The 19,771-nt window shown below is 43.4% G+C and overlaps 1 protein-coding gene across 1 annotated transcript in view; it reads right to left on the bottom strand.

The window, feature by feature from the left end:
* Nucleotides 1-1,275: 1,275 nt before the first annotated feature.
* The window catches only part of CAPN8 (calpain 8), a 31,385-nt gene continuing 12,889 nt past the window's right edge, over nucleotides 1,276-19,771 (bottom strand). Inside the window, exons 4-21 of the mRNA XM_040612369.1 lie at nucleotides 19,475-19,608; nucleotides 18,999-19,167; nucleotides 18,036-18,119; nucleotides 17,149-17,234; nucleotides 15,711-15,785; nucleotides 14,564-14,724; nucleotides 13,668-13,843; nucleotides 11,648-11,659; nucleotides 9,733-9,944; nucleotides 9,125-9,161; nucleotides 8,389-8,454; nucleotides 7,395-7,452; nucleotides 6,774-6,838; nucleotides 5,498-5,566; nucleotides 4,126-4,204; nucleotides 3,097-3,213; nucleotides 2,388-2,446; nucleotides 1,276-1,512 (exon numbers count right to left, since the gene is read on the bottom strand). Of these exons, the coding sequence (XP_040468303.1) occupies nucleotides 1,489-1,512; nucleotides 2,388-2,446; nucleotides 3,097-3,213; nucleotides 4,126-4,204; nucleotides 5,498-5,566; nucleotides 6,774-6,838; nucleotides 7,395-7,452; nucleotides 8,389-8,454; nucleotides 9,125-9,161; nucleotides 9,733-9,944; nucleotides 11,648-11,659; nucleotides 13,668-13,843; nucleotides 14,564-14,724; nucleotides 15,711-15,785; nucleotides 17,149-17,234; nucleotides 18,036-18,119; nucleotides 18,999-19,167; nucleotides 19,475-19,608 (1,683 nt within the window). The 3' untranslated portion in view covers nucleotides 1,276-1,488. The remainder of the gene's footprint in view (nucleotides 1,513-2,387; nucleotides 2,447-3,096; nucleotides 3,214-4,125; nucleotides 4,205-5,497; nucleotides 5,567-6,773; nucleotides 6,839-7,394; nucleotides 7,453-8,388; nucleotides 8,455-9,124; nucleotides 9,162-9,732; nucleotides 9,945-11,647; nucleotides 11,660-13,667; nucleotides 13,844-14,563; nucleotides 14,725-15,710; nucleotides 15,786-17,148; nucleotides 17,235-18,035; nucleotides 18,120-18,998; nucleotides 19,168-19,474; nucleotides 19,609-19,771) is intronic.

Below are 19,771 nucleotides of genomic sequence, written 5' to 3' on the forward strand. Positions count from 1 at the left end.
AGTATTTATTTCTCTTTTACTGGGAGAGCACCTCTAAATAAGAGCAGCGAAAAGCACCTATTAAAAAGGCAGAGCCACACACCGAAACAGTCCCTTTTAGTCAGACAGCTGTAGCCAGCACCAAGAAGAAATGCTGGGAGATGTCTAGCAGAGGCTTGGGGGTTGTCACAAGACATTCTGCGTTTGGAGATGGAAACCAAACAGCAACTTTCTTCCTCCTTGAAAAAAGAGCTTAGGAACAAGCAGGCATGGAGAAAAGCCCCTCTCAAACAGCACTAAGACAGAAGGGGACAGAGCCTGGGCCTCACATCTGCCTTGGGGACACAGATCTCTGCCTGTACTCCTTCTGCTCCCAGAGGGAAGTGTCAAAGACATGTCATCTCATCCGATCATTACTGCGAGTTACAGAAATATTTTCCAGTTGCTAAAAAAGGCTGCTAGATTATCTTGCCTGTATGGCTATGCTATTACTCTTTATACTGTGAAATTAAATGCAGGAAGATTTTTTTAAAGGACAAAGGTTTTTCAAGATCTTAGGGAAGCACAGCGCTGTCAGCCAGTGACTATTAGCTTCAGTTTCTTTAAATCACAATCCCCATTAGCACATCCCTCGCACGCTCAAGCTCCTAGACCCCCTACACCCACATTGTATGTTCCTCCCCTCACGCTTGCCTTCATGAGCTTCTGAGCTCCAGTCACTCACCTCCTAAAACTCCAAACCCCATCTTTGGGCACTGAAATATGCATATGGACAAGCATTCAGAGAACATCTCCATGGAAATAACTGCAGCAACTTGCCTATGGCCTTCCATCCTCCCTCCTCTTCCTGGGAGACTGAACCAAGACTTGTGGAGGAGTGCTATACATTTGTCATGTCATGATGAACTGATTCCCTGTTCATCCTTGGGGCTGTGTCCATGCCCGATTCCCCTGTGCTCTCAGCAGCTCAGCATCTGCCTCTGAGCTCCTCACCCCCAGGTTCTGCAGATGCATGGCACAGCCAAAGTGGACAATTGCCTGTGAAAGGAGGTAGCCAGAGCAGCAACACAAATTTTGCCCACGCTCTGAGCATGGGTCTTGCTCTGTGAAACACGTGCTGGACGTTGCAGGCAATGGAGATCCCTTCCAGGATTTTGAACACTGTTGAACTTTGATGAACAGTCAGAAGTCAAACCAAAGCCACCTGGGCCCATCTGTGGTAAGTCAAAAATCGTGACATTTCAGCATGACACAGATAAATACTCTTTGGGCAGGAAAAGTAAAGGAAGTTGGAGCTGGGTTTGTTTCTTTTATTTGTTTATCTTTTTTTGTTCAAGAGTGCATTTATTTTATAACTGACAGGAGACCACTTCATTTTTAGTGGGCTTAAAATAACTTGCCAGTAATAAATCCAAGCTTCTCTCTCTGCTTTTCATAACAAGAAGCCAGACGAGTGGTTCCATGTTCAGAAGAGCCTCAGAGGTCTCTGTCGAATTCATTGACCATGATTCAAACCACTGTGCAGCACAGCCACTGAGGGAGAAACAGAACAAGGAGTCAGGACATCTGGAAGGTCCACAGGATGCCACTAGAGCACTCTACCACAGCTCTGGGAGAACAAGCTGGGAAAGGCTGGAGCTGCATTTTAATGTTATATATGTGGGATCCGTCTGCTCTGGAACTTCAGGGAAATTTATTACCAGGAGCAGCCTCAGACATTGCAAGTGGGGTCTCCTCTGAGGGAAGACCAGTTCCCCAGGGAAAGCTGCATGACCTTTGAAAAATACTTGGGTCAGACTATTTACATTTCAGCTAGATTTAACTAACTGTGACTGAGGGTCACGGGGCTTCCTAGCCATCCTCCTCCCTTTGAGCCAGTCTGTAGCTGAGAGGACTAATTGGATGGACCTCTTGGGGCCCCCTCCAGCTGTTTCCTGAGATATATTTGTATTCTGCAAAGGGAAGACTCAAGCTGATTGCTTTTATTACAGCTTCAACAGGATAAATTTGCATTAAAAACAAAGTGAGCAAAGAAGACCTGGCATCTTAAAAGGTCTCTTCTAATTCTGGCAGGTTGATCAGTACATTCCCTGCCAGACAAGAACAGTTCCCTGCTGTGTGTTTTCTAATGAATTGACCACTGCCCTCTAAAAGTAGATAGTGAAACACTTCTCAAGCAGCCTTAGGGCTTTTTAATGTATCTTTACTTTTTTGCTCATATAAAGTCAATGTTCATTCTACTAATTCAGACAGGCCTTCTGAGCTGAAGAACCTTTTCACAGAAACAAACTTTCTCTTTGAATCACTATTGAGTTTACCACTTATAATAGTGATTTTGAATAAATGGGGTTTAGTGGAATCCATTACTGTAGCTTAACCTGGTGGTATTTCAATCTGACCAGTCTCACCTCAGCCAGAGAGAGCTGGATGACTCCACGCTTGTCTTTGTCCAGGAGATGGAACACTTCTGAAAAGTAGAAGAGGGGGGAAAAGATTGAATATAAAGCACAGAGTTTGGCAAGTAGAGAATCACTGCCTGACAAAATGTAGAGGTCTGGCTTTTTGCCATGATCTACTGGAAATCTAGACTGGTTCTGTAAGATAATATTACAGCTGTTCTTCTTCCCTCTTACAAGTAATTTCTAAGCCGCTTCATGGTGCGGAATAGTCAGATCTACAGCAGCAAACTGAGAGTTGGCAGCGGGACAGCAGCAAACTGAGAGTTGGCAGTGGGACAACTATAAAATCTGATGCAGTAGCATCTGGTATGATCTGGGGACAAACCTGTAAATCAGGTTTGAGTAAGGACTGTAAATGATAAATGGTACCATTTACAGGAGCTGGGACAACCTGGGGGCCAGAGCGCTGGCCATAAAGTGCAGATGACTGTAAAGCAGCAGAGCGCAGAAGATTATGAAAACATGTCCCCCACCCTCCATGGTCATTCAGACAGAAAGGCTTTTGTTATTTCTCTGCTGTTTCCTCCAACAGACAGTTTTGCTGGCACCCTCATATTTCCATGCAATTTGCTACATTCACAGTTAAAAGACACCAAATGCTTAAGGAACCCCCCAGGTTTTCAGGAATTCCCCTTGGCTGATGCCCAGAGGCACTTACTGAACAGGGTCTCCAAGTGGATCATACAGGCCACAAAGCCGTCAAAATCAATGGTCAGCTTGCTGCAGGCATAGCGGATGACAATGCTGTGTTGCACCTGATCGTTGAGCGTGAAACCTGAAGGAATGGGAAGCACACAAATCACTGACACAGCAGGTTAATATGCTGTCTTTGATGTGACTTTTCCATGGACTGCTGCACCTGCAGGCAGACCTGGGTGAAGGACAGGACAATTCCTCCCAGAAGGTCTGCTGGATTCCATCACCCACCTCTGCTGTGGGTCCCTTCCAAAGCCCATTGTGCTGGGTGAAAAGAGGCATAAAGTTCTGCCACAGCATTTTGTCAGACTGCATATTTCACATTGTTTCACAGCATAACCAGTCCTATGTTCCCCAGATAAACCCCTAATTAGTGAGTCTTGGCGCTGCAGCTGAATAGCAGTGATTGCAGTAGAGCCAATTGCACGCGTAACACATTGGGCTCTATTCAGGCCCATATTAGTGCTATTTCTGTCTCTGGATCATTCACATAAGCTCCACTGAGCACAAGACAGATCAAAAAAACAGTGCTCCTCTAGATGCCCCTGAGCTGGCAAGCACTGCTTCAGAAGTTGAATAGCACACATCAGAGAGGATATCGTTGGGGCATGCCTTTATCAGGCTTGCACGTTCTCTAGTGTAGAGAAAGGTGGTGGGAGGAAAGGAAGGAAAAAGAGGGTTTGGACATAGCTCTGAAAAAGGACAATTAGATTAGGAAATAATGAGGCCAGAAATAGAGTAAGTAATAATCAGATGGATAAGCAATGGTCACAGCATGGACAAAAATATCAGTGGTCCATAATGCAGTACAGAGGATGGGTTTTGATGTATATAACAGCAAAAGGACGTAGCGGTGTGTGACTGTCAGGAGGGGAGAACGGCACTGGCAATGCTGTGATCTAGGAGACAGGAGGGAAGCAAAGCCATTAAAAGGCTCCACTGTTCTTCTGATGTTTGGTGATCCAATGGTGTCCCCAAGCAGTGTACTCACCTGCCTCTCTGAGGGCATTTCGCATCTCATGGGAGTCGATGGTACCGGAGTAGTCACTGTCCACTTTCTTATAGATGGCCTGCAGCAGAGGGGAGCGAGGGAATGCAGAGATGGCTTTTCAGTTGTGCCCACGCAGCAATGCAATGGTGTGAGCACAGGCAGGCTTTGGCTTTCGTAGCTGGGTAACAGCAGGAGCGAAGGCATGGTAACACAAGGCTCAGCGGGGGCTCGCAGCCAGAATGAAATAACCAGGGCTTCCCTGGGGTTTAACCTCAATTTGCTAGTCCACTCTGCAGCCCATGCCCTGCCATCCTCCCTGCTTGTGTAGCTAGATTAATGCCAGGACAATCATGCCTACCTCTGCTCTGTCCACAACATCACTCTGCTGTGTTGGCACAACCTTGGGCTTCTGATGGCTGGGAAAGGGGCTGCCCCTACCAGTCCAAGTTCCCACTTTTTGAAACGTTAATGAGCAGGGGAAATGTTTCAAGTAGCTACTGGCAAGAAAGGCAGACTGGGAAACATGTTCCCATGGGCTGGCAGGCTGCCTGCCTTCATGTTACATGGTGGCAGACAGGCCACTGAGGAAAATATCCTGTCATTTGGCACACAGTGCAACAGGCAAAGTCCATTTTGCTTAGTATTTCAGACATGGTGGCAGATGCTTCCCTACTGCCAGCGGGTTTATTATCCAGAATTAGATGCCACCCAGAGCTCAGACTGGAACTGGCTCTCAGGGCTTGCTCTGCTGACACTAGCCCTAGGACAGAGCCGGTGCTTCATGAACCCAACACTTCTTCATGAACCTCCAGGACAGATTCTTGTGCTGGCCAGCATCAAGTATGGTAGCAGTAGGCTTGCCTGAAAGGGATGTTGACAAACAAAGCACGTCCAATTTAGACTGCTTGATTCTGGATGAACTTCTCGGGATATTAAAGCCTCTGCCAGAAAATAATTCAGAACTGCCACAAGATTTAAAAAATACAAAGCTAGTTTTTTTGTAGGTCCTAAAAATATGTGTTTCTTGTCTTTGCTGGTGCTCAGCTGGCAATGTAACGCATTGCAATAGCAGAGAGATGTTCATATGAGCTTTAATACAGCAGGCAGCAGAGAGAGCTATCTTTGCCAACAATGAAAGAAGGTTAATCTGACTTTCCATAAGGTATTGCAAATTATGGAGACTGATGGAGCCAGGGTGAAAGAGGATCTGCTTGTGCCCCTTTAAATCAGAGGTGTTTCTGAGCCCTGGAACAAACTCCAGCCATGAGAAGGAAGGCTTCCAAGTACATTTGCCTGTGGGGGCTTAACCCAGTTCTGGATCTGTACTTGAGAGCTGAGCGGGAAGGGGAGACAGTCAGAAATACTATGTTACCAAATACTTTTGAATCTTCATCCAAAGTGTCTTGAATTCTACAAGTCCCAAGGTGCCAGTCCCATTGGTCTGGGCCACGTTAAGGCATGGTTCAAAAATTAAGATTCCTCTATCTTTAGCAAAACTGGAAAGCAACCAGTTCTGATAAAAACAAATCACCCACCACAGTGTCATCTTAATGCCATATTAGTTCTCGTTTGTAATGCATCCCTATCTCAACAGACATGCCCACAGCTTTACATTTGCTTAGCTAAAGGCATGCCAAGAATTTCTAGGCTATCTGCACTCTCAGGGAATGATGTACGGGATTGCTAAATATATAAGCACGATTAGATCCGCTCGCATTCTTTACAGTTAACTGTAGCTTAGAGTCCTTAGAGAAAAAAAGGACTGGGCTTGCAGCAGACTGGTGTTAGAAACCAGGGGCAGGAACTGCAAGTGAACAGTCAATAGCAGGCTGCACAGTCTTTCTGCACGTCCTTCAGGGCCTTGAACTCCTTTCCTATGGAAAATTATGCAGAAACAGGGAGTTGGCCCCTGTGATGCTGTACTGATTGTGTTACCTTGTTGGGTTTGGAAGACTGTGGAGTGTAGGGCAAAGGCATCACTTCTAACAGCGAGTGATCCACAAGATCCACAGCTAACCCCTGCTGACCTCAACGTGACCATGTCACGTGTAATCCTGGCAGCATGTCCCTTGACCCTCCCAGTGCACTGCCTACTTTCCCAGCACATCAAAGGAGTACTGGGCAGATGTGCCGACCTCTCCTTTTCCCTTGGCTACACAAAGCTTATTAGCTCGCATGTGTCCTACAAGACATGCAGCAGGGAGGGAGGCACAGCAGGTGCTTGTTGCCTTCTCCCCTGAACAGGCTCTCCAGCGTGCCTCTGCTGCTTTGAGCTCTGTGCTCTGTATGCAGTACCTGCCTTAGAGACAGGAGTTGAGGTTGTGCTTAAACATGCCTCCTGCCAAGTGTGCTGTGTATGCATCTGAAACTGCAAAGGTGCATCCAGGCAGAAGGTTCCTGCTTCTTCTCCTTACTATTTTTAGGTAAAAGTTTAAGCAATGAGAGACACAGAGCAAGTGAGAGAAGCAGCCAAAATTTGAAAGGTTTGGGTTTCTGCCACCCTGAGCTGATAGATCTGCTTGGCTGAATTTTATACCTCCAGCCATGTGCCTGAACAATGGAAGTGTAAACTTAGCCCATCTTGTCAGGAAGTTTTACAAAGCAGATCCAGAAACTTTAAAGGTGATGAAATGATGTTCAAAGGATACATCTAAAAGGCTGATCATCTCCCTGCAAGTGTTAATGTTGAATCCATTGCTTTTAATATCCTTTCCTGTACAAAAAGGAAGAAAAATCCACGTCAGAAACACTTTTAGGCAAATATTTTTCTGCAGACAGCCTTGGAGATGTCAGCCACCTTAAAATCTTGTTAGTAAAGTAAGTGCTCTACCATTTCTTCCACTATTTCCCTTCAGCTGATTAACATGGCTTTTTTGGCCCAGAGGCAGGGCATGCTATTCATTTTGGGAGTGGGTAAGTGTCTATTTGTCCACAGAAATTTTGCAGCAGCATAATAATACCTTCCCATGGTGGTCCTTCCAAGAGGTACAGAGAATATAGTGTCGCTGCAGGACATCAGCTGGCAGCACCTGGGAACACCAGGTGATATTTTTTTCCCCCATACTAGAGGTTCAACAAGCCAGGAGAATCTCAGCTGTGGGCAAGCATAAACTCAGTTTTTCATCACTCTTAGCTGATAGAGCCGGTGTTTGTTAGCACAGATCCCATCTGTGTGCTGATGGACCCAAGCGCAGATGTTCACTCTGACCAAAGAGCTTCAGCGCGTGCCTCTCAGCTCCATTCAATGGGAACTACACAACATGACTTACTCTTTGACAAAACCCGGTTTAGGATAGTTTGAAGTTCAGTTGCAGTCACTTCGCAGTCCTGGCCAGAAAACAAAGCATACTTTAGGTGTTAACACAAAAATTATTTGAAACAAGCTATATTAATTTGCTGTCAGGTATCCAGAGACTGTTTTCTTTCTGTATGTAAGGCATGGAAACGTTTTGTTTTTTTTCTAACACTTTACATTTACCATCAGACATCACATGGAGGAGATCCTCAGAAACCACTAATATTTGTTAGCCTTTCAAATAGAAAATAAGTAATTTGTTAGGTGCCATGGTGACATGACACAGTAAATGTTAACTTTTTAACAGATCTGACTGAACTGGGTGACTGCCTTCTTTCTCAACTAAGGAGGTTCAGGAGAGCATTTGAGATTTTCCAGGCTTATGGAAACTACAACTGAACAATACTAAAATTGCCCTCTCAAAACTCAAAAAGGTCTTTCTAACTGACAAGATGTTTTCCTTCTTCAATGCCAGTGGCCACCTGTTCATTAAAAGAAAATCTGACATGACAGCCACAGGCTAGCACAGCAGGGCTTTGTAGATGCTGTTTGTCAAATGCAATAAATAGAGAGAAAGTTCAGCCAACAGTTTTCTGATTCCTGGGGCTTCTAAACAAAAAGGAATTGACCAACTAGACAATTGCCAGAATTATACGCTAACTCCACAGGTAATTTATTTCACCGTGGGATAATAATTTTCACAGACCTGGCTTCCATCACCCTTATTTTCAAAGTTATTCCATGCTCTGCATTACCTAGGGAACAAATCATATTTTGCACCAATAAGAGGAACAATGTAGTAAAACTGTTCTATTGTAAAATAAATGGAACTGAAGCTGTGAGTTAATAAAAGGGGAGAACTGCTTGGTTTTTTGAAGACCAGACAGTAAAAGGAATCGGCAAGTCAAATATTTGCATAATCATAACAGAAAGGTCCCAGTCTTTTTCTTTGACTTTAATCCACTTACCTCTCCAGAGAGCTTTTGAAACAGAATCTTGAACTCATCATCTATATCTTTGTTATCAACGTGAGGCTAGAGGAAAGAAACGACCAACAGTGTGGTTTGCAAGGTGGTTCTAGAAAGCGAGCCGTGGACATCGTAAAGCAACTTTACAGGGGACTATTTACAGCAGCAGAAAATGAGCACTTGCTCTGCAGCAATGGCAGAATGGAGGCACTATTTAAATCACAACCAGACAAGGGCTGGCTTCATTCAGGAGTAAATACTTTCTAAGACTGATGAAAAAGTTTTCTTCTGCTACCAAGGTAGTTTTATAAAATAAGTGCAGTGAAAATGTTGCTGCACCTGGCCATAGCAATTCAGTGGTTCCTTGGAAGTCTGCTTTTGCAATTTCTTTTGGGCTTCAGGAAACTGTTTCTGTGGAAAGGATCTTTCTGTGCCCTCCCTGCCTTCTCCTACCTGTGCTAGATAGAAGGACAATTTAATGTGTTCCAGCCCAGTGTACAACGGTGCAGTTTCTATGCCACATGGGCCCAGGTACATAAAAATGGACATGAAACTAAGACATGGAGATATGTAAAGAATTCCCACAACTGAAAATTATTTCTGCTGAGCACAAACACATACTCTGATCCCAGCTCAGGGGAGAAATAAAAATCTTCCCGTTGTATTACACCCACATTATGAAAGAAAAGCCTGCTAGGAAAAAATAACCAGCTATCTGCCCAGTTAAGACATTTACCTCATACAATTTTGCAGACACCACATCACCCATCATCCTAAGGAATAAAAGGAAAAAAAAAACAAACCAATGAGAAATTATGAGTCTACTATTTGCCTTTAAATAATTAGCAAAAGAAGCTGTTTTAATATAAGGTGTTAGTGAATGCACAGAGCAAGCCCCCAGGTTTCCTGCTTCCTGAGCTCCCGATCCCACCTGTCTGTCCCACCTCTTTGAAGATGTTTTCCTTGGGAAATCCAGCCTTGTTGTTCTTGTCTTGTATCCAGGCTTCTGTTTCTTCATTCAGTGGCTGCTACTGATACAACCCTTTTTAAAACCGTCTCCTCATTGTCATACTCCCAAATCCTGCACTTTTTAATTGTGGGAACTTCCACTTCGCAGACCCGAGGGACCTAGTTAGCACTTCAGTGTTTGGTGGAGGCCATCTGAAGGCCTGTGACTCTGCCATGGATGTGTGTAGTAGACTACAGAATAAAATATGTTCTAGAAATGGGCCTGGTTTGCTGGTTAAGGGCAAAGGTAGAGCACAGGATGTGGGTGCAACACCTGACCTTTTCCTTCATGTGCCTCACCAGCAGAAGAAGAGGCTTTACAGAGAAGATACGCACTGCGTTTTAGCCTGTTTCTCAGAAAAAACTCGAAGGCAGAACTCTCCATTCTTGTAAGGCTCAAAAGTGGATGGCACAATGAGGTATGCTCCTCGGGGCAACTTCATGCGTCTGGAGACTTCACGCAGGTTGACATAAGGACCAGACTGGGCTGCTGGTTGGTTCCTTGCGAAGAAAGCACGGTTCATATGAATATCTATGTCATTTTCCAGCTGTGGGAAATGTGTTTTTGTTAGAAACCATTTGACAATTCACTGGTAAGCCAGCCACTCTATTTCAATTTCAGTGCTTTAAAGCCAACTCAAGTTTTTCTTAGCATAAAATAATACATCCGCAAGTGATGGCATAATAGATAACCACTCGGTTTCCGTCATGGGAAACAGTCAGGCAGATAATTAGAAGAGACAAAGATCTTTTTCTATAAAGATTATCTTTTCACATGTCTTTTAGCAATCTGTGATATAAAATGAAAAGATCACAATGTGTGTTCATATCTGGTCAAACTAGTACCTGTTGTACTTAAGTTGTCCACGCATTGAGCCCTCTTTGCTTTCACAGGCAGCTTGTGGACAAATTTAAAATTAAGAGTATTTTTGAGCAATTTATGGTATGGGATAAGTCTCCTAATTGCATAGCAATTGTAGCACAGACAGAAAAGAATAGCAAACAGAACAAAGTAGTGGTCACAAGGGTGAGATTTAGGGGCCATATCAGATGATTTACTAACTTCTATTAGTAAGACTAAGGATATTCCTTTGGATTATGTGGAAAACAGTATTTAACTTTTCCTAAGTACCAATATACTCTAAGGCAAGTGAAACATGGCATAGCTCATAAAACAAAACACTGATGTAAGAAGAAACAGTAGCGTAAGAATAACATCTCTGCTATAAACCTCCTATTCATAACTTTTTGTCCACTGGGATGTCTTTCAAAAAATGTGATTCAATGATCCACAAAAAGTGCTGTGTGGTTGACACAGGGTGGGCAACATTGCATACGGATAAGGTTTCTGGCTGTCTAAGATCATAATAAAACATGTTACCAAACATTGCATAATCATTCAGTTTTTCTGTTGTAAACTGCAGAAAAATAAAGGATTTTTCCTTTTTTGTACTGAAGATAATATTGGATTTGTTATATCTTCAACAGCCCCATTCTTCCTCCTCACCCAAACTTAAGCTAAGTGGGACTGCAAAGATTAAGGCAGCAGATCCGTATCTTTTTCTATGTATAAAGTTCATTTTCCCTTTGCATCTGCAAGGCTGTTAAAAGAACACAGTTAATTGCTACATGACCACACATTCATTTACTGAGAAAGAACCAAAGGATTGAAAAGCCTAGGAAAAATTGGCGGCACAGGCTGCTGGACCTCAGTAATGAGTATAGACTATTCCTACTGCCAGACACCCCTGGGGTTTCTTTCTTCAGGAATGAAAAGTCTCTTTACCTCAGTATTGACATCTGGGGGGATTACAGAAGGTTGAGTAGAGTTTGCTCATTACCAGGAGCCCTAGCTCAGAACTATAAAACGAATGGATCCACAGAGTCTGGCATTCCTTCTAGACAATATTAGCTATATTTTCTCGATTTTAGAGTGTAGAGACCCTGTTCTGCCTTCACCTGTACTAAACAGACAAATTCTGGCCTCTGTTATACAAACTAAGTGGAAGCCAAGTTTCAACAAGTATAAATGAAGTCAAGACTGGGACTCAGGTGTCTGTAATAAAGCTTTTTGCCCCAGTCCCTTGGAAACGGTTATTCAGAACCTGAGATACTGGTCCAGTGATCTAATAACAAAGCTCTCCAGAAGAACTGTCATTAGTAAGGAAGAAGTCTTCCTGGTAGCTAAATTCTCCAGTGCAACAGAAGGTGCTCATATGGAAGCTGGAAGTCTTCAGCAGAGACTACATACCTCCTGAGGTATCTGAAAGAAAGAGAAAGAGTTGGTATTAAAGGGCTGCTACATACCCACATCTATCATTAGGGGAAAAGAAAAATCAGATAAAGCCTCCTTCAGACATATAATTTTTTTTTTTTACAATCGTGTATTGTAGTATCAGTTATACATGAAGTTTTAGCTTGTGCTAGAGCTGTTCCAAAGGAAAAACAGGATATTCACCCAGAGGAATCTATACAACACTCAATTGCTTTTCTCCTGATACGGTGTTGTGAATGATACTATTGGCTGGAAGTATTTGGGTAAGCCTTTAAGTGCTCAGTCAGGACGGTCAACAAATTAGCCCCACCTGGCTAACAAAAACCAAACTGAGAATTTATTACAGCAGACCTAAAATCTACTGGTCTACCATTACTGGAATATGCTGAATATATGAAGCTAATGCCACTAGCAGTCAGCCTGTGGATGATGAGATTGCTGTATGGCATTTATAACAGGTAACAAATTTGAAGATTTAGCCCTTCCTAAATTAACTAAACTGCTATGTCAGTCCGTACCACCAAATATAGGGTTGTTTTTCCAAAAGCAATTAGTAGTCTTAAGAGCACAGATTCCAATGACAGCCAAAAAGAGTGTCCTCCATAGTCCCAAAAGAGCCTTTGAAAATATCACCCATACAGCAATTCTGGGGGCGTGAAATGGCCCCTTGAGAACTCAGGTCTTGTTCCTTATAACCAGCACACAAGCTGGCCAGGAGCTTGGTGATGGACACATTTAACAGTTTTTGTCGGTAGGCTGTTTGAGCTGCATGACTGCCAAAAGCTCTGCACGGCAGGTAGACTTGAGCATACGTCTTTTCACCTTCTCCTCCACAGAGATCTATCTACTTTAGGTCACCGCCCATGCTGTCCTAACGGGACCTCCTCAGCCACGGCACCAGCTGCAGTGATGTAAATCTACAACAGTGCATGACCCAAATATCTGGGGTCGTAACTGGATGTCTACCTGAGATTACTTAGCAGCCATGTCTTTCAAAAGAAAGTCTTCATCTTGTTAAGAGTCACCAAGTCTACCCTACTATGGAAGAGATCAAAGAGTATGCAGATGGGATGAAATAGATGTAAAACACAAAAGCTCTGCTAACTTCTCCAGGGTTGTACTCAGTGATATGAGCAAACATTCTTAATGTGCAAATTCAGGATGCCAATAGGCCAGGGTGCTGGGCACCACACAGATGGCAACTCAGAAATGTGCTTGGTGAGAACCATTTGTGAATGCAGACACTTAGGCACTAGGGAAAACCTTTCCTAGTTTTGAACCATCCTGCACAACTTATATTAGCAAACGTCAGCCATTCCCATCTGCTCCCACCTGTGCTGGATAATGATCTTCATCCAGTGGAATCTATACAACATTTAATTGTTTTTCTCCAGATATGATATTGGGAATGATAATACTGGTTGGAAAAATTTATATTTGCTTCTCTCCCCTTACATCACAGGAATTAGAGGTGACACTGTAGATTTTTCCCCTACATTATATTTTTAGAGACAGAAGCAACACTGGCAGAATCAGAAAAAAGAAACCCAAAATTACTGAACCAGAACAATAGCATGGTAGACAATGACTCAAAACAATTTTCAAATGCAAGGGAAAAATAATAAAAAAAAGAAAGTGACTACTGAGCACTAATGATAGGCTGTAATCAGAAACACGTATCTGGAATTGCCAGGCACCCTGAGCCTGCCCCCATTCAGATTTTGTAAGAGAAGGCTCTCAATGAGACTGTTGCTAAATTATTGCCTCTAGTTTTACACCACTGTCCTGTTAAAGTGGGACAAAACCTGAGCCTAAATTTATCTGAATCTTTCCATATTATGTGGGTCAGAAAGAAATGAGAGAAGGATTTCAATCATCTTGCAAAATCCAGTTCTTACTGAAATGTAGCGCTGAATGGTTAAGAAGTAGCACATTGCTAATTTTTTCCAGCAAACCAGAAGATGGAATAAAGCCCTTAATTGGGAGCAAACTTTACCTGATAGAGTGAGTAACCAATACTAAGCAGAGATTCTCCCATTTTCTTCTGTCTCCTGCGGTTCTTCTGTATCAAGCCCACCAGTATAGTACAGCATGGCTCATTTAAACTCCCTTCATGGTCATCGTCTGGTTCGTCCAACTGGATTTTAAACTGGGGATTGGTCCAGTACGTTGCTAAGAATTCCCAAGGTGAGACAAAAAGGAGGAGATTTTGTTGTCATTGTAGCTAAGATGGCTGTCACTCAAATTACAGAGAATATCTCTTTGGAAGGGCTTTTGCCTGGAATTTTTCCAGTCCTTTCCATTACGTTATATGGTTTTGTTTTTGCAGCTATGCTGAATATCAGTTGGAGCCATGGCAAATCAAAGCACCACAGTATTTCCTGGGGAGTAATGACCAACAGGGAGGAGTTGATATCATTAATTCCAGCCAGTCATTTATCTCCAGGAAACATCCTTGGCTAAGGCTGTTATTGTTGCAAGAGGACCAAGCGCCAGACAGCTTCTCCAGAGGTCTAACCTGAAAATGAATGGGAAACAACACTGCCACTGAACTGTGACACTTTCTTGGCCTACCCAACCCTTTGGAGGATTACTCCAGTCAGTAGCAAAAGCCATGTAAGCAGGAAAAGCAGACAGAGGGAAAAAAAGAATACAGCCATGAATTAACTGCTTAGTGGGTTGGTAATCCCCAACGAGGAAATAAGTGCGAATTAGATCTTTGCTTAAACTGCCAAGCTTTTGCTTATGGTCTAAACCCTGCAGAAAGAGCTGCACCTCCAAGGCCTTCCTACCAAAGACACCCCACCCCACCCCACCCCCAGTTCACAAACATTTATTTTTTGATTGTTTTGTTTGGTATTTCACCAAATGTCCACTTGGCTGGGTCTCTACCTTGGTAGTTCTGGCAGCCCCCAGCAGTCGAACCCTGTCTCCACTGTCCATTAAACAGGGTCAGGTCCCATTTGTTGACCTCATTGCTTGTCAGCGTGTCGGGAGTCAAGTTGCAGATCTCAAGGCGGGTGAACTGCCTTTGAAAATCCGAAAATGCCATCCTGATGCACAAAAAGACCAGGGTTAGTCCATCAGCCTGCAACAGTGGAGGCAAATGCAAATAGATGTCTCTCCCAACAGGGCAACAAACATCAGTACTACAGAGCTGCCTAAAGCTGCATTAAATTGAACTCTGAAACTTGGAACTGGCTTTTGGGAAACAAAATTTCCCACTCCCTGAATGAGCCATATCTCCTGGAGACAGTTGTTCTCAACGGCTGCTACACATTATGGGCCCAGACATACCATTTTCTGTCATCCCCAGCTGTGGGCTTCATAAGTAAATTCACCAAAACTGGTGGAACAAAATGTGCAAGGAGATGCCATTTAAGAGGAGGAAGAGTTGGCCCTTCTGGAAGCGTCACTGCAGAAAAACAGTCTTAGCTTGGTGTTTTGCTTTAATTCTATTGTTGATGTTTGTTTTTACCATTCCTAGTAGGTTTGCATGAGTGACAGACCTTGATCACTTCATGCTGCAAGCAGAGGTCTGGTCTCAGTTCTCGGTGCCTTATGGCCCATATAGCTGATTGCACTGGAAGACAGTGGCCGTTTATCTTTCCAGTCTAGGACAGGGTGACATGGGTTCAGTACTGATTCATATACTCATTTAATTGGGATGGGCTTTCCATCAGGTCTGGGTAAACAGACTCTTCCCAAGCTGGTAATCTAAACTTTTTCATTAGTGTGTAACGTTTAGGCAAAAAAACAAACCTCAAAATGTAGAGCAGCTGAGGCTCATTCTTGCCACCTCATTAATTTTATTACCATCTGGTCTCTATATTTTGGATAAGCACTGAGTTATGCAAACTGTAGTAAAAGGTAATATTTGAATGGAAAGGGAGACAAACAAGAGGCTAACAACACATGCATGTCATTATTAACCCCCCTGGGGCTGGCAGTTTCTCTCCATCCAACTGAAAGCACTGCTTAAAGAGCATTATATGCACATACAATGTCCAAAAGATTAAGCTGAACGAACAACTCTCACCAAAACTCTCCATCATCCACTTGCTTATCCAAAGCCCGTTTTTGTTTGGGATCAACATAATTCCATTCAGGAGCACTGCAGACAAAGCACAAAAGCAAGCTGTTCAGTTGTATTTTATTCTACAAGATCAGAGAGTTGGGCTTTCTCTTCAGTTACAGCTGATAAAGGAGTATGTATTTCTCCAACAACTAGACCTTCCGCCCCTCCCAACGGCAGCACACACTGCAGCCTGGCTATACAGGGCTGGAATCAGACTGCAACTGTATTTGCAACAAATAAGGCTTAAATTGAATCATCACTGCCAGGTGCCAGAATGTACAAATATTGCAGACTGGCTGGATTAGATAACACACAGCCTGAAAGTCAGGCTGAGCTTCTCCATTGCAAGATCTATTTGGATGCCTGATAGTGTCCCAAGGGAAATGCTACACCCTCCGTGGCTGGGGTCACAAAAGAACAAGAAAGTAAAAAGGTGGAATTAGAAAATATAGTGCAGAAAACAGCATTGCTCCTTTCCCGTTCTGATGTTAATGTGCAGCAAGCTGGATTCTGCTCTGATCTGCTCCCATGTGACAGTGCAGTTCTGCACCTGCCTCAGCAGGGTTGTCCCATGGTAAAATAGGTGTAACAGAATCAGGATATGGCACGTGGGCGTGCCTGAGGCACCTTATCTTGGGGCTGAGCAAAGCAGCTCTGATAAATGTAAGAATAATTGTAATGTTTATCTCTATTTTCTATCCCTAAGCATAATACAACATCAGCACCAGGACTGCAGTCAGTCAGGGCAGGAAACTGAAATCTCAGTGTTGCATGACAAAATATATTGTGGTCCAAATATAAGTAAAATTTATGCCATTCTAAATATAAAAAATAGAAGAGGTGTTGTCACTGCCATTCTCCTGAGATTCCAAAAAGCTGAAGCCCAGTTTCTGAGACATTTGCAAACTTCTGGGTCCTTAGCTTAGGCAACATCCCTATTTTTTTCAAGATTCTCCAGTAGAACCCAAATATTGGTCTGATTTAGAGCTGAGCACAACCTTAGAGTTAAAGCAGAGGCACAATGGTTTGTCCCTGCTATAATTCCCAGGAATGAGATTGGTTTGCATATTCTACTAAGAACCTGGCACCATCAGAAGGATCAATCTGAGAAAAGTTGTGCAAAATGACGTGGATATGGCTTACATTGGGCTACTCATAATTAAAATGTGGGCTATTTTCTTTTATGAGAAAGCTCTGCCTGAGGCAGGGAAGAATGTCCGCTGGGCAGAGCAGATCAATATCTAACCTTGCTAATAAATTAATAGTGTTTTATTCCAACTGATTTAGTATCTCTCCTAAATGTGCTTTGTGATTGGATTAACTGCATAGTCTCAATTTAATTTTTAAAAGATACCAGAGTATACTGAAGAAAGAGAAGCAGGGGCACATAAAAACCTACTTATCACTCCAAGCTCCAGTCCATTCCACTTCACCCCAGGGATTTCTAAGCCTCACTAGTTTCTCTGGCTGTCCTCGGTAATATACCTAAAAGATCCACAACAAACAGAGCCTGAGCACTTCCATTATTCCAATCATCACAGGGCAATTGCTTTTCAGACAGGATAAAACATGATTTGTACTTGAGTGATGCAGTCCATTACAATTTGCAATAGTTAAAAGACACCTAGAAGCCTTCCACTCTTATTTTACATTATGCTGTGCCACCAAGTGAGCCATTAGCTGTAGCACTCACCACTTCATATAATGGCAGCATCTGCAGGTAAAAACATCACCTCCAAAACAGCAGAATACCTACATCCTCGAAAGCAGGAGACATCACACAACACAGCGAGGTTGGAAAGAGGTTATTTGGCATGGACACCTCTGTAATGGTTCCAGTTTCAGAGGAGCAGAAGTATCTATGGCTCACTATGAAGGTGAGACTAACGGCAGAGTTCATGAAAGAGGCTCTTATTCCCTTCCCAGTAGCGCTGACTGGCAAAGTACACACTCCCACCTCATGCAGTACAAACACGTGGGGAAACAGCTGCCTCCTCCCCTGTTTCTCCTTTCTATATCCTCCATTTCAGAAACAGCTTGGCCCACCTCTACATTTTCTATTCCAGTCTGTTTGTACAATACAAGTTGCAGACTGCACAGTATACTCTGTATAACTACCAGTACAGAGCTTTCGACCTGGCTAAGTAGCACGGGTACTTTCTTTTTCAGGTAAGAGAGTGCATAAGTTAACATTTTTATTTGATCAGTCACAGAAAGACATCAGGACGTTGCAGGCACTGCAGCCCCAAGCTGGTTTGTATGATGGCCCTGAAAAGGCTGGCTTACCTCCTCTGCTCCAGTGACAGAGTAAGCGTGTCCCTTTACCAGCTTCAGACTTGTAATTGCTTCTATTTCAGCTGCAGTAGTTATCTGGGGCAATAAGAGTATACACATTTAGGACTATATGTTGTGTATGAACTCAGCTTTCATGAGAAAATTAATAAGAGGAAAGATATCTGAAGTGGTATGCAAAAAAATACCAATACCCTTGATGGAAAGTACATTTGAGGTGAGATCCACAGCAAAAGTTCACCTCTAGAGTTTTATGCCCCTAAATATGCAGTCCTAGCACAGCAGAAATTCAAGAATGAACAAAGAAATCTAAATCTAAATCCAATTCCCAGCTCAGGTAACAGACCCAGTCACCTGCAAAGACATGTTCATGTGAATTAAGCTCTAGCCTACCCTGGTTGAGATCCGGCATACCAAAATTTGAACTCTGGTAATCCTATATGCCATGAACCATGATTTCAAACAGGATAATGAAACAGGACGTGAAAGGCATGAAGTTTCCAAAACATGTACAAACTTTATCTGTAACTTGAGATACAGGCATCAATAATCTTTAGGACTGAAAACCAAAGCCAGAATCAGACTACAGGCTACAACAAAGTGTCTCACAGAGTTTGCCTCTGGCAGTTGAGTGTCTGGAGCTGAAATTACACAGAATATGAATGAGAAAAGATACTCAGACAATGAAAACAGAGTTTGGGTAGACCAGTCCCCAGTTCATGGCTTTAAGTATTATCACAGGTTGTCTTGTAAAAAGGGAGTCATGACAAGAGTTAGTTATTTAGAACCTCATCCTAAGTTTTTCTAATTAGTCGATAAAAGTCTCCCATTAATTGCAGTTTGCTTTTACTTCAGACCTCCCTACCTATGTCTAACATTGGTCTGAGCTTTTGTTACAGTATGGGCTGGAGCCCTGAGAGGAGGAGTGAGGAAAGTAAAGTGACAGCGGTCTCTTACATCAATGGAACAGCCAAGCAGCGAGCCAGCTCTCAGAGCCTTCTGGATGATTTGGTAAAGGTTCGAAGGAGCCCTCCGCAGCTCATAGGACTCAGAGATGCCTCCAGTAAAATCCTCGAAGCCCTCCATAGTGGACCCTCCTGTGAGAGCTTCATAAGAGCCATTCAACCTGTGGGACAGACGACAAGAGCTATGTAAGGGGCCATCTCCATCTGTAAGTATTGGCACTGCAGAAAGAAGGGTTTATAATGTAGTATCTCTCGGTCTGTGTGACCATCAGTGTGACCTGGGGTACTAGAAGTAAAGCCCCTTGAAACAGCAGTTGGCAATACCCTTCACAGACCTAAAGGAAATGGTAAATAATGGGTGGAACAGAGGCTGCATTTGAGTGACATGCATTGTGTCTACCACCACAACTGCCGGGGCAGTCAGCTTCTGCACACCCAGGAGCACCGCCTCCTGCTTAGCCACCGTACTTGGCGTAGGCCTTCTCCAGCAGCGCGCTCCAGAACTCGTTGCCTTCCTCCGAGTGCACGAAGAGCAGCTTCCCATTCTTGGTGGGCAGCCTGTCGTCCACTACAACATCCACCCACTCCCCGTACTGCCAGAACTGATAAAAAGAAGAAAGGAAAAGTTCATGAGGGCTGCTGTGCACCTAATAGCTCCACACTACCATCTCCCTACTCCTTCACCTGTCATCAGTTCTCCTCAATAAGTCACTGTAAGGTTTCATTCTCATGGTGGACTCCTCTTCCTTGTAATAGAGGCAAACT

The sequence above is a fragment of the Falco naumanni genome, chromosome 12 (assembly GCF_017639655.2).
Source record: "Falco naumanni isolate bFalNau1 chromosome 12, bFalNau1.pat, whole genome shotgun sequence".
NCBI classification, from domain to species: Eukaryota; Metazoa; Chordata; class Aves; order Falconiformes; family Falconidae; genus Falco; species Falco naumanni.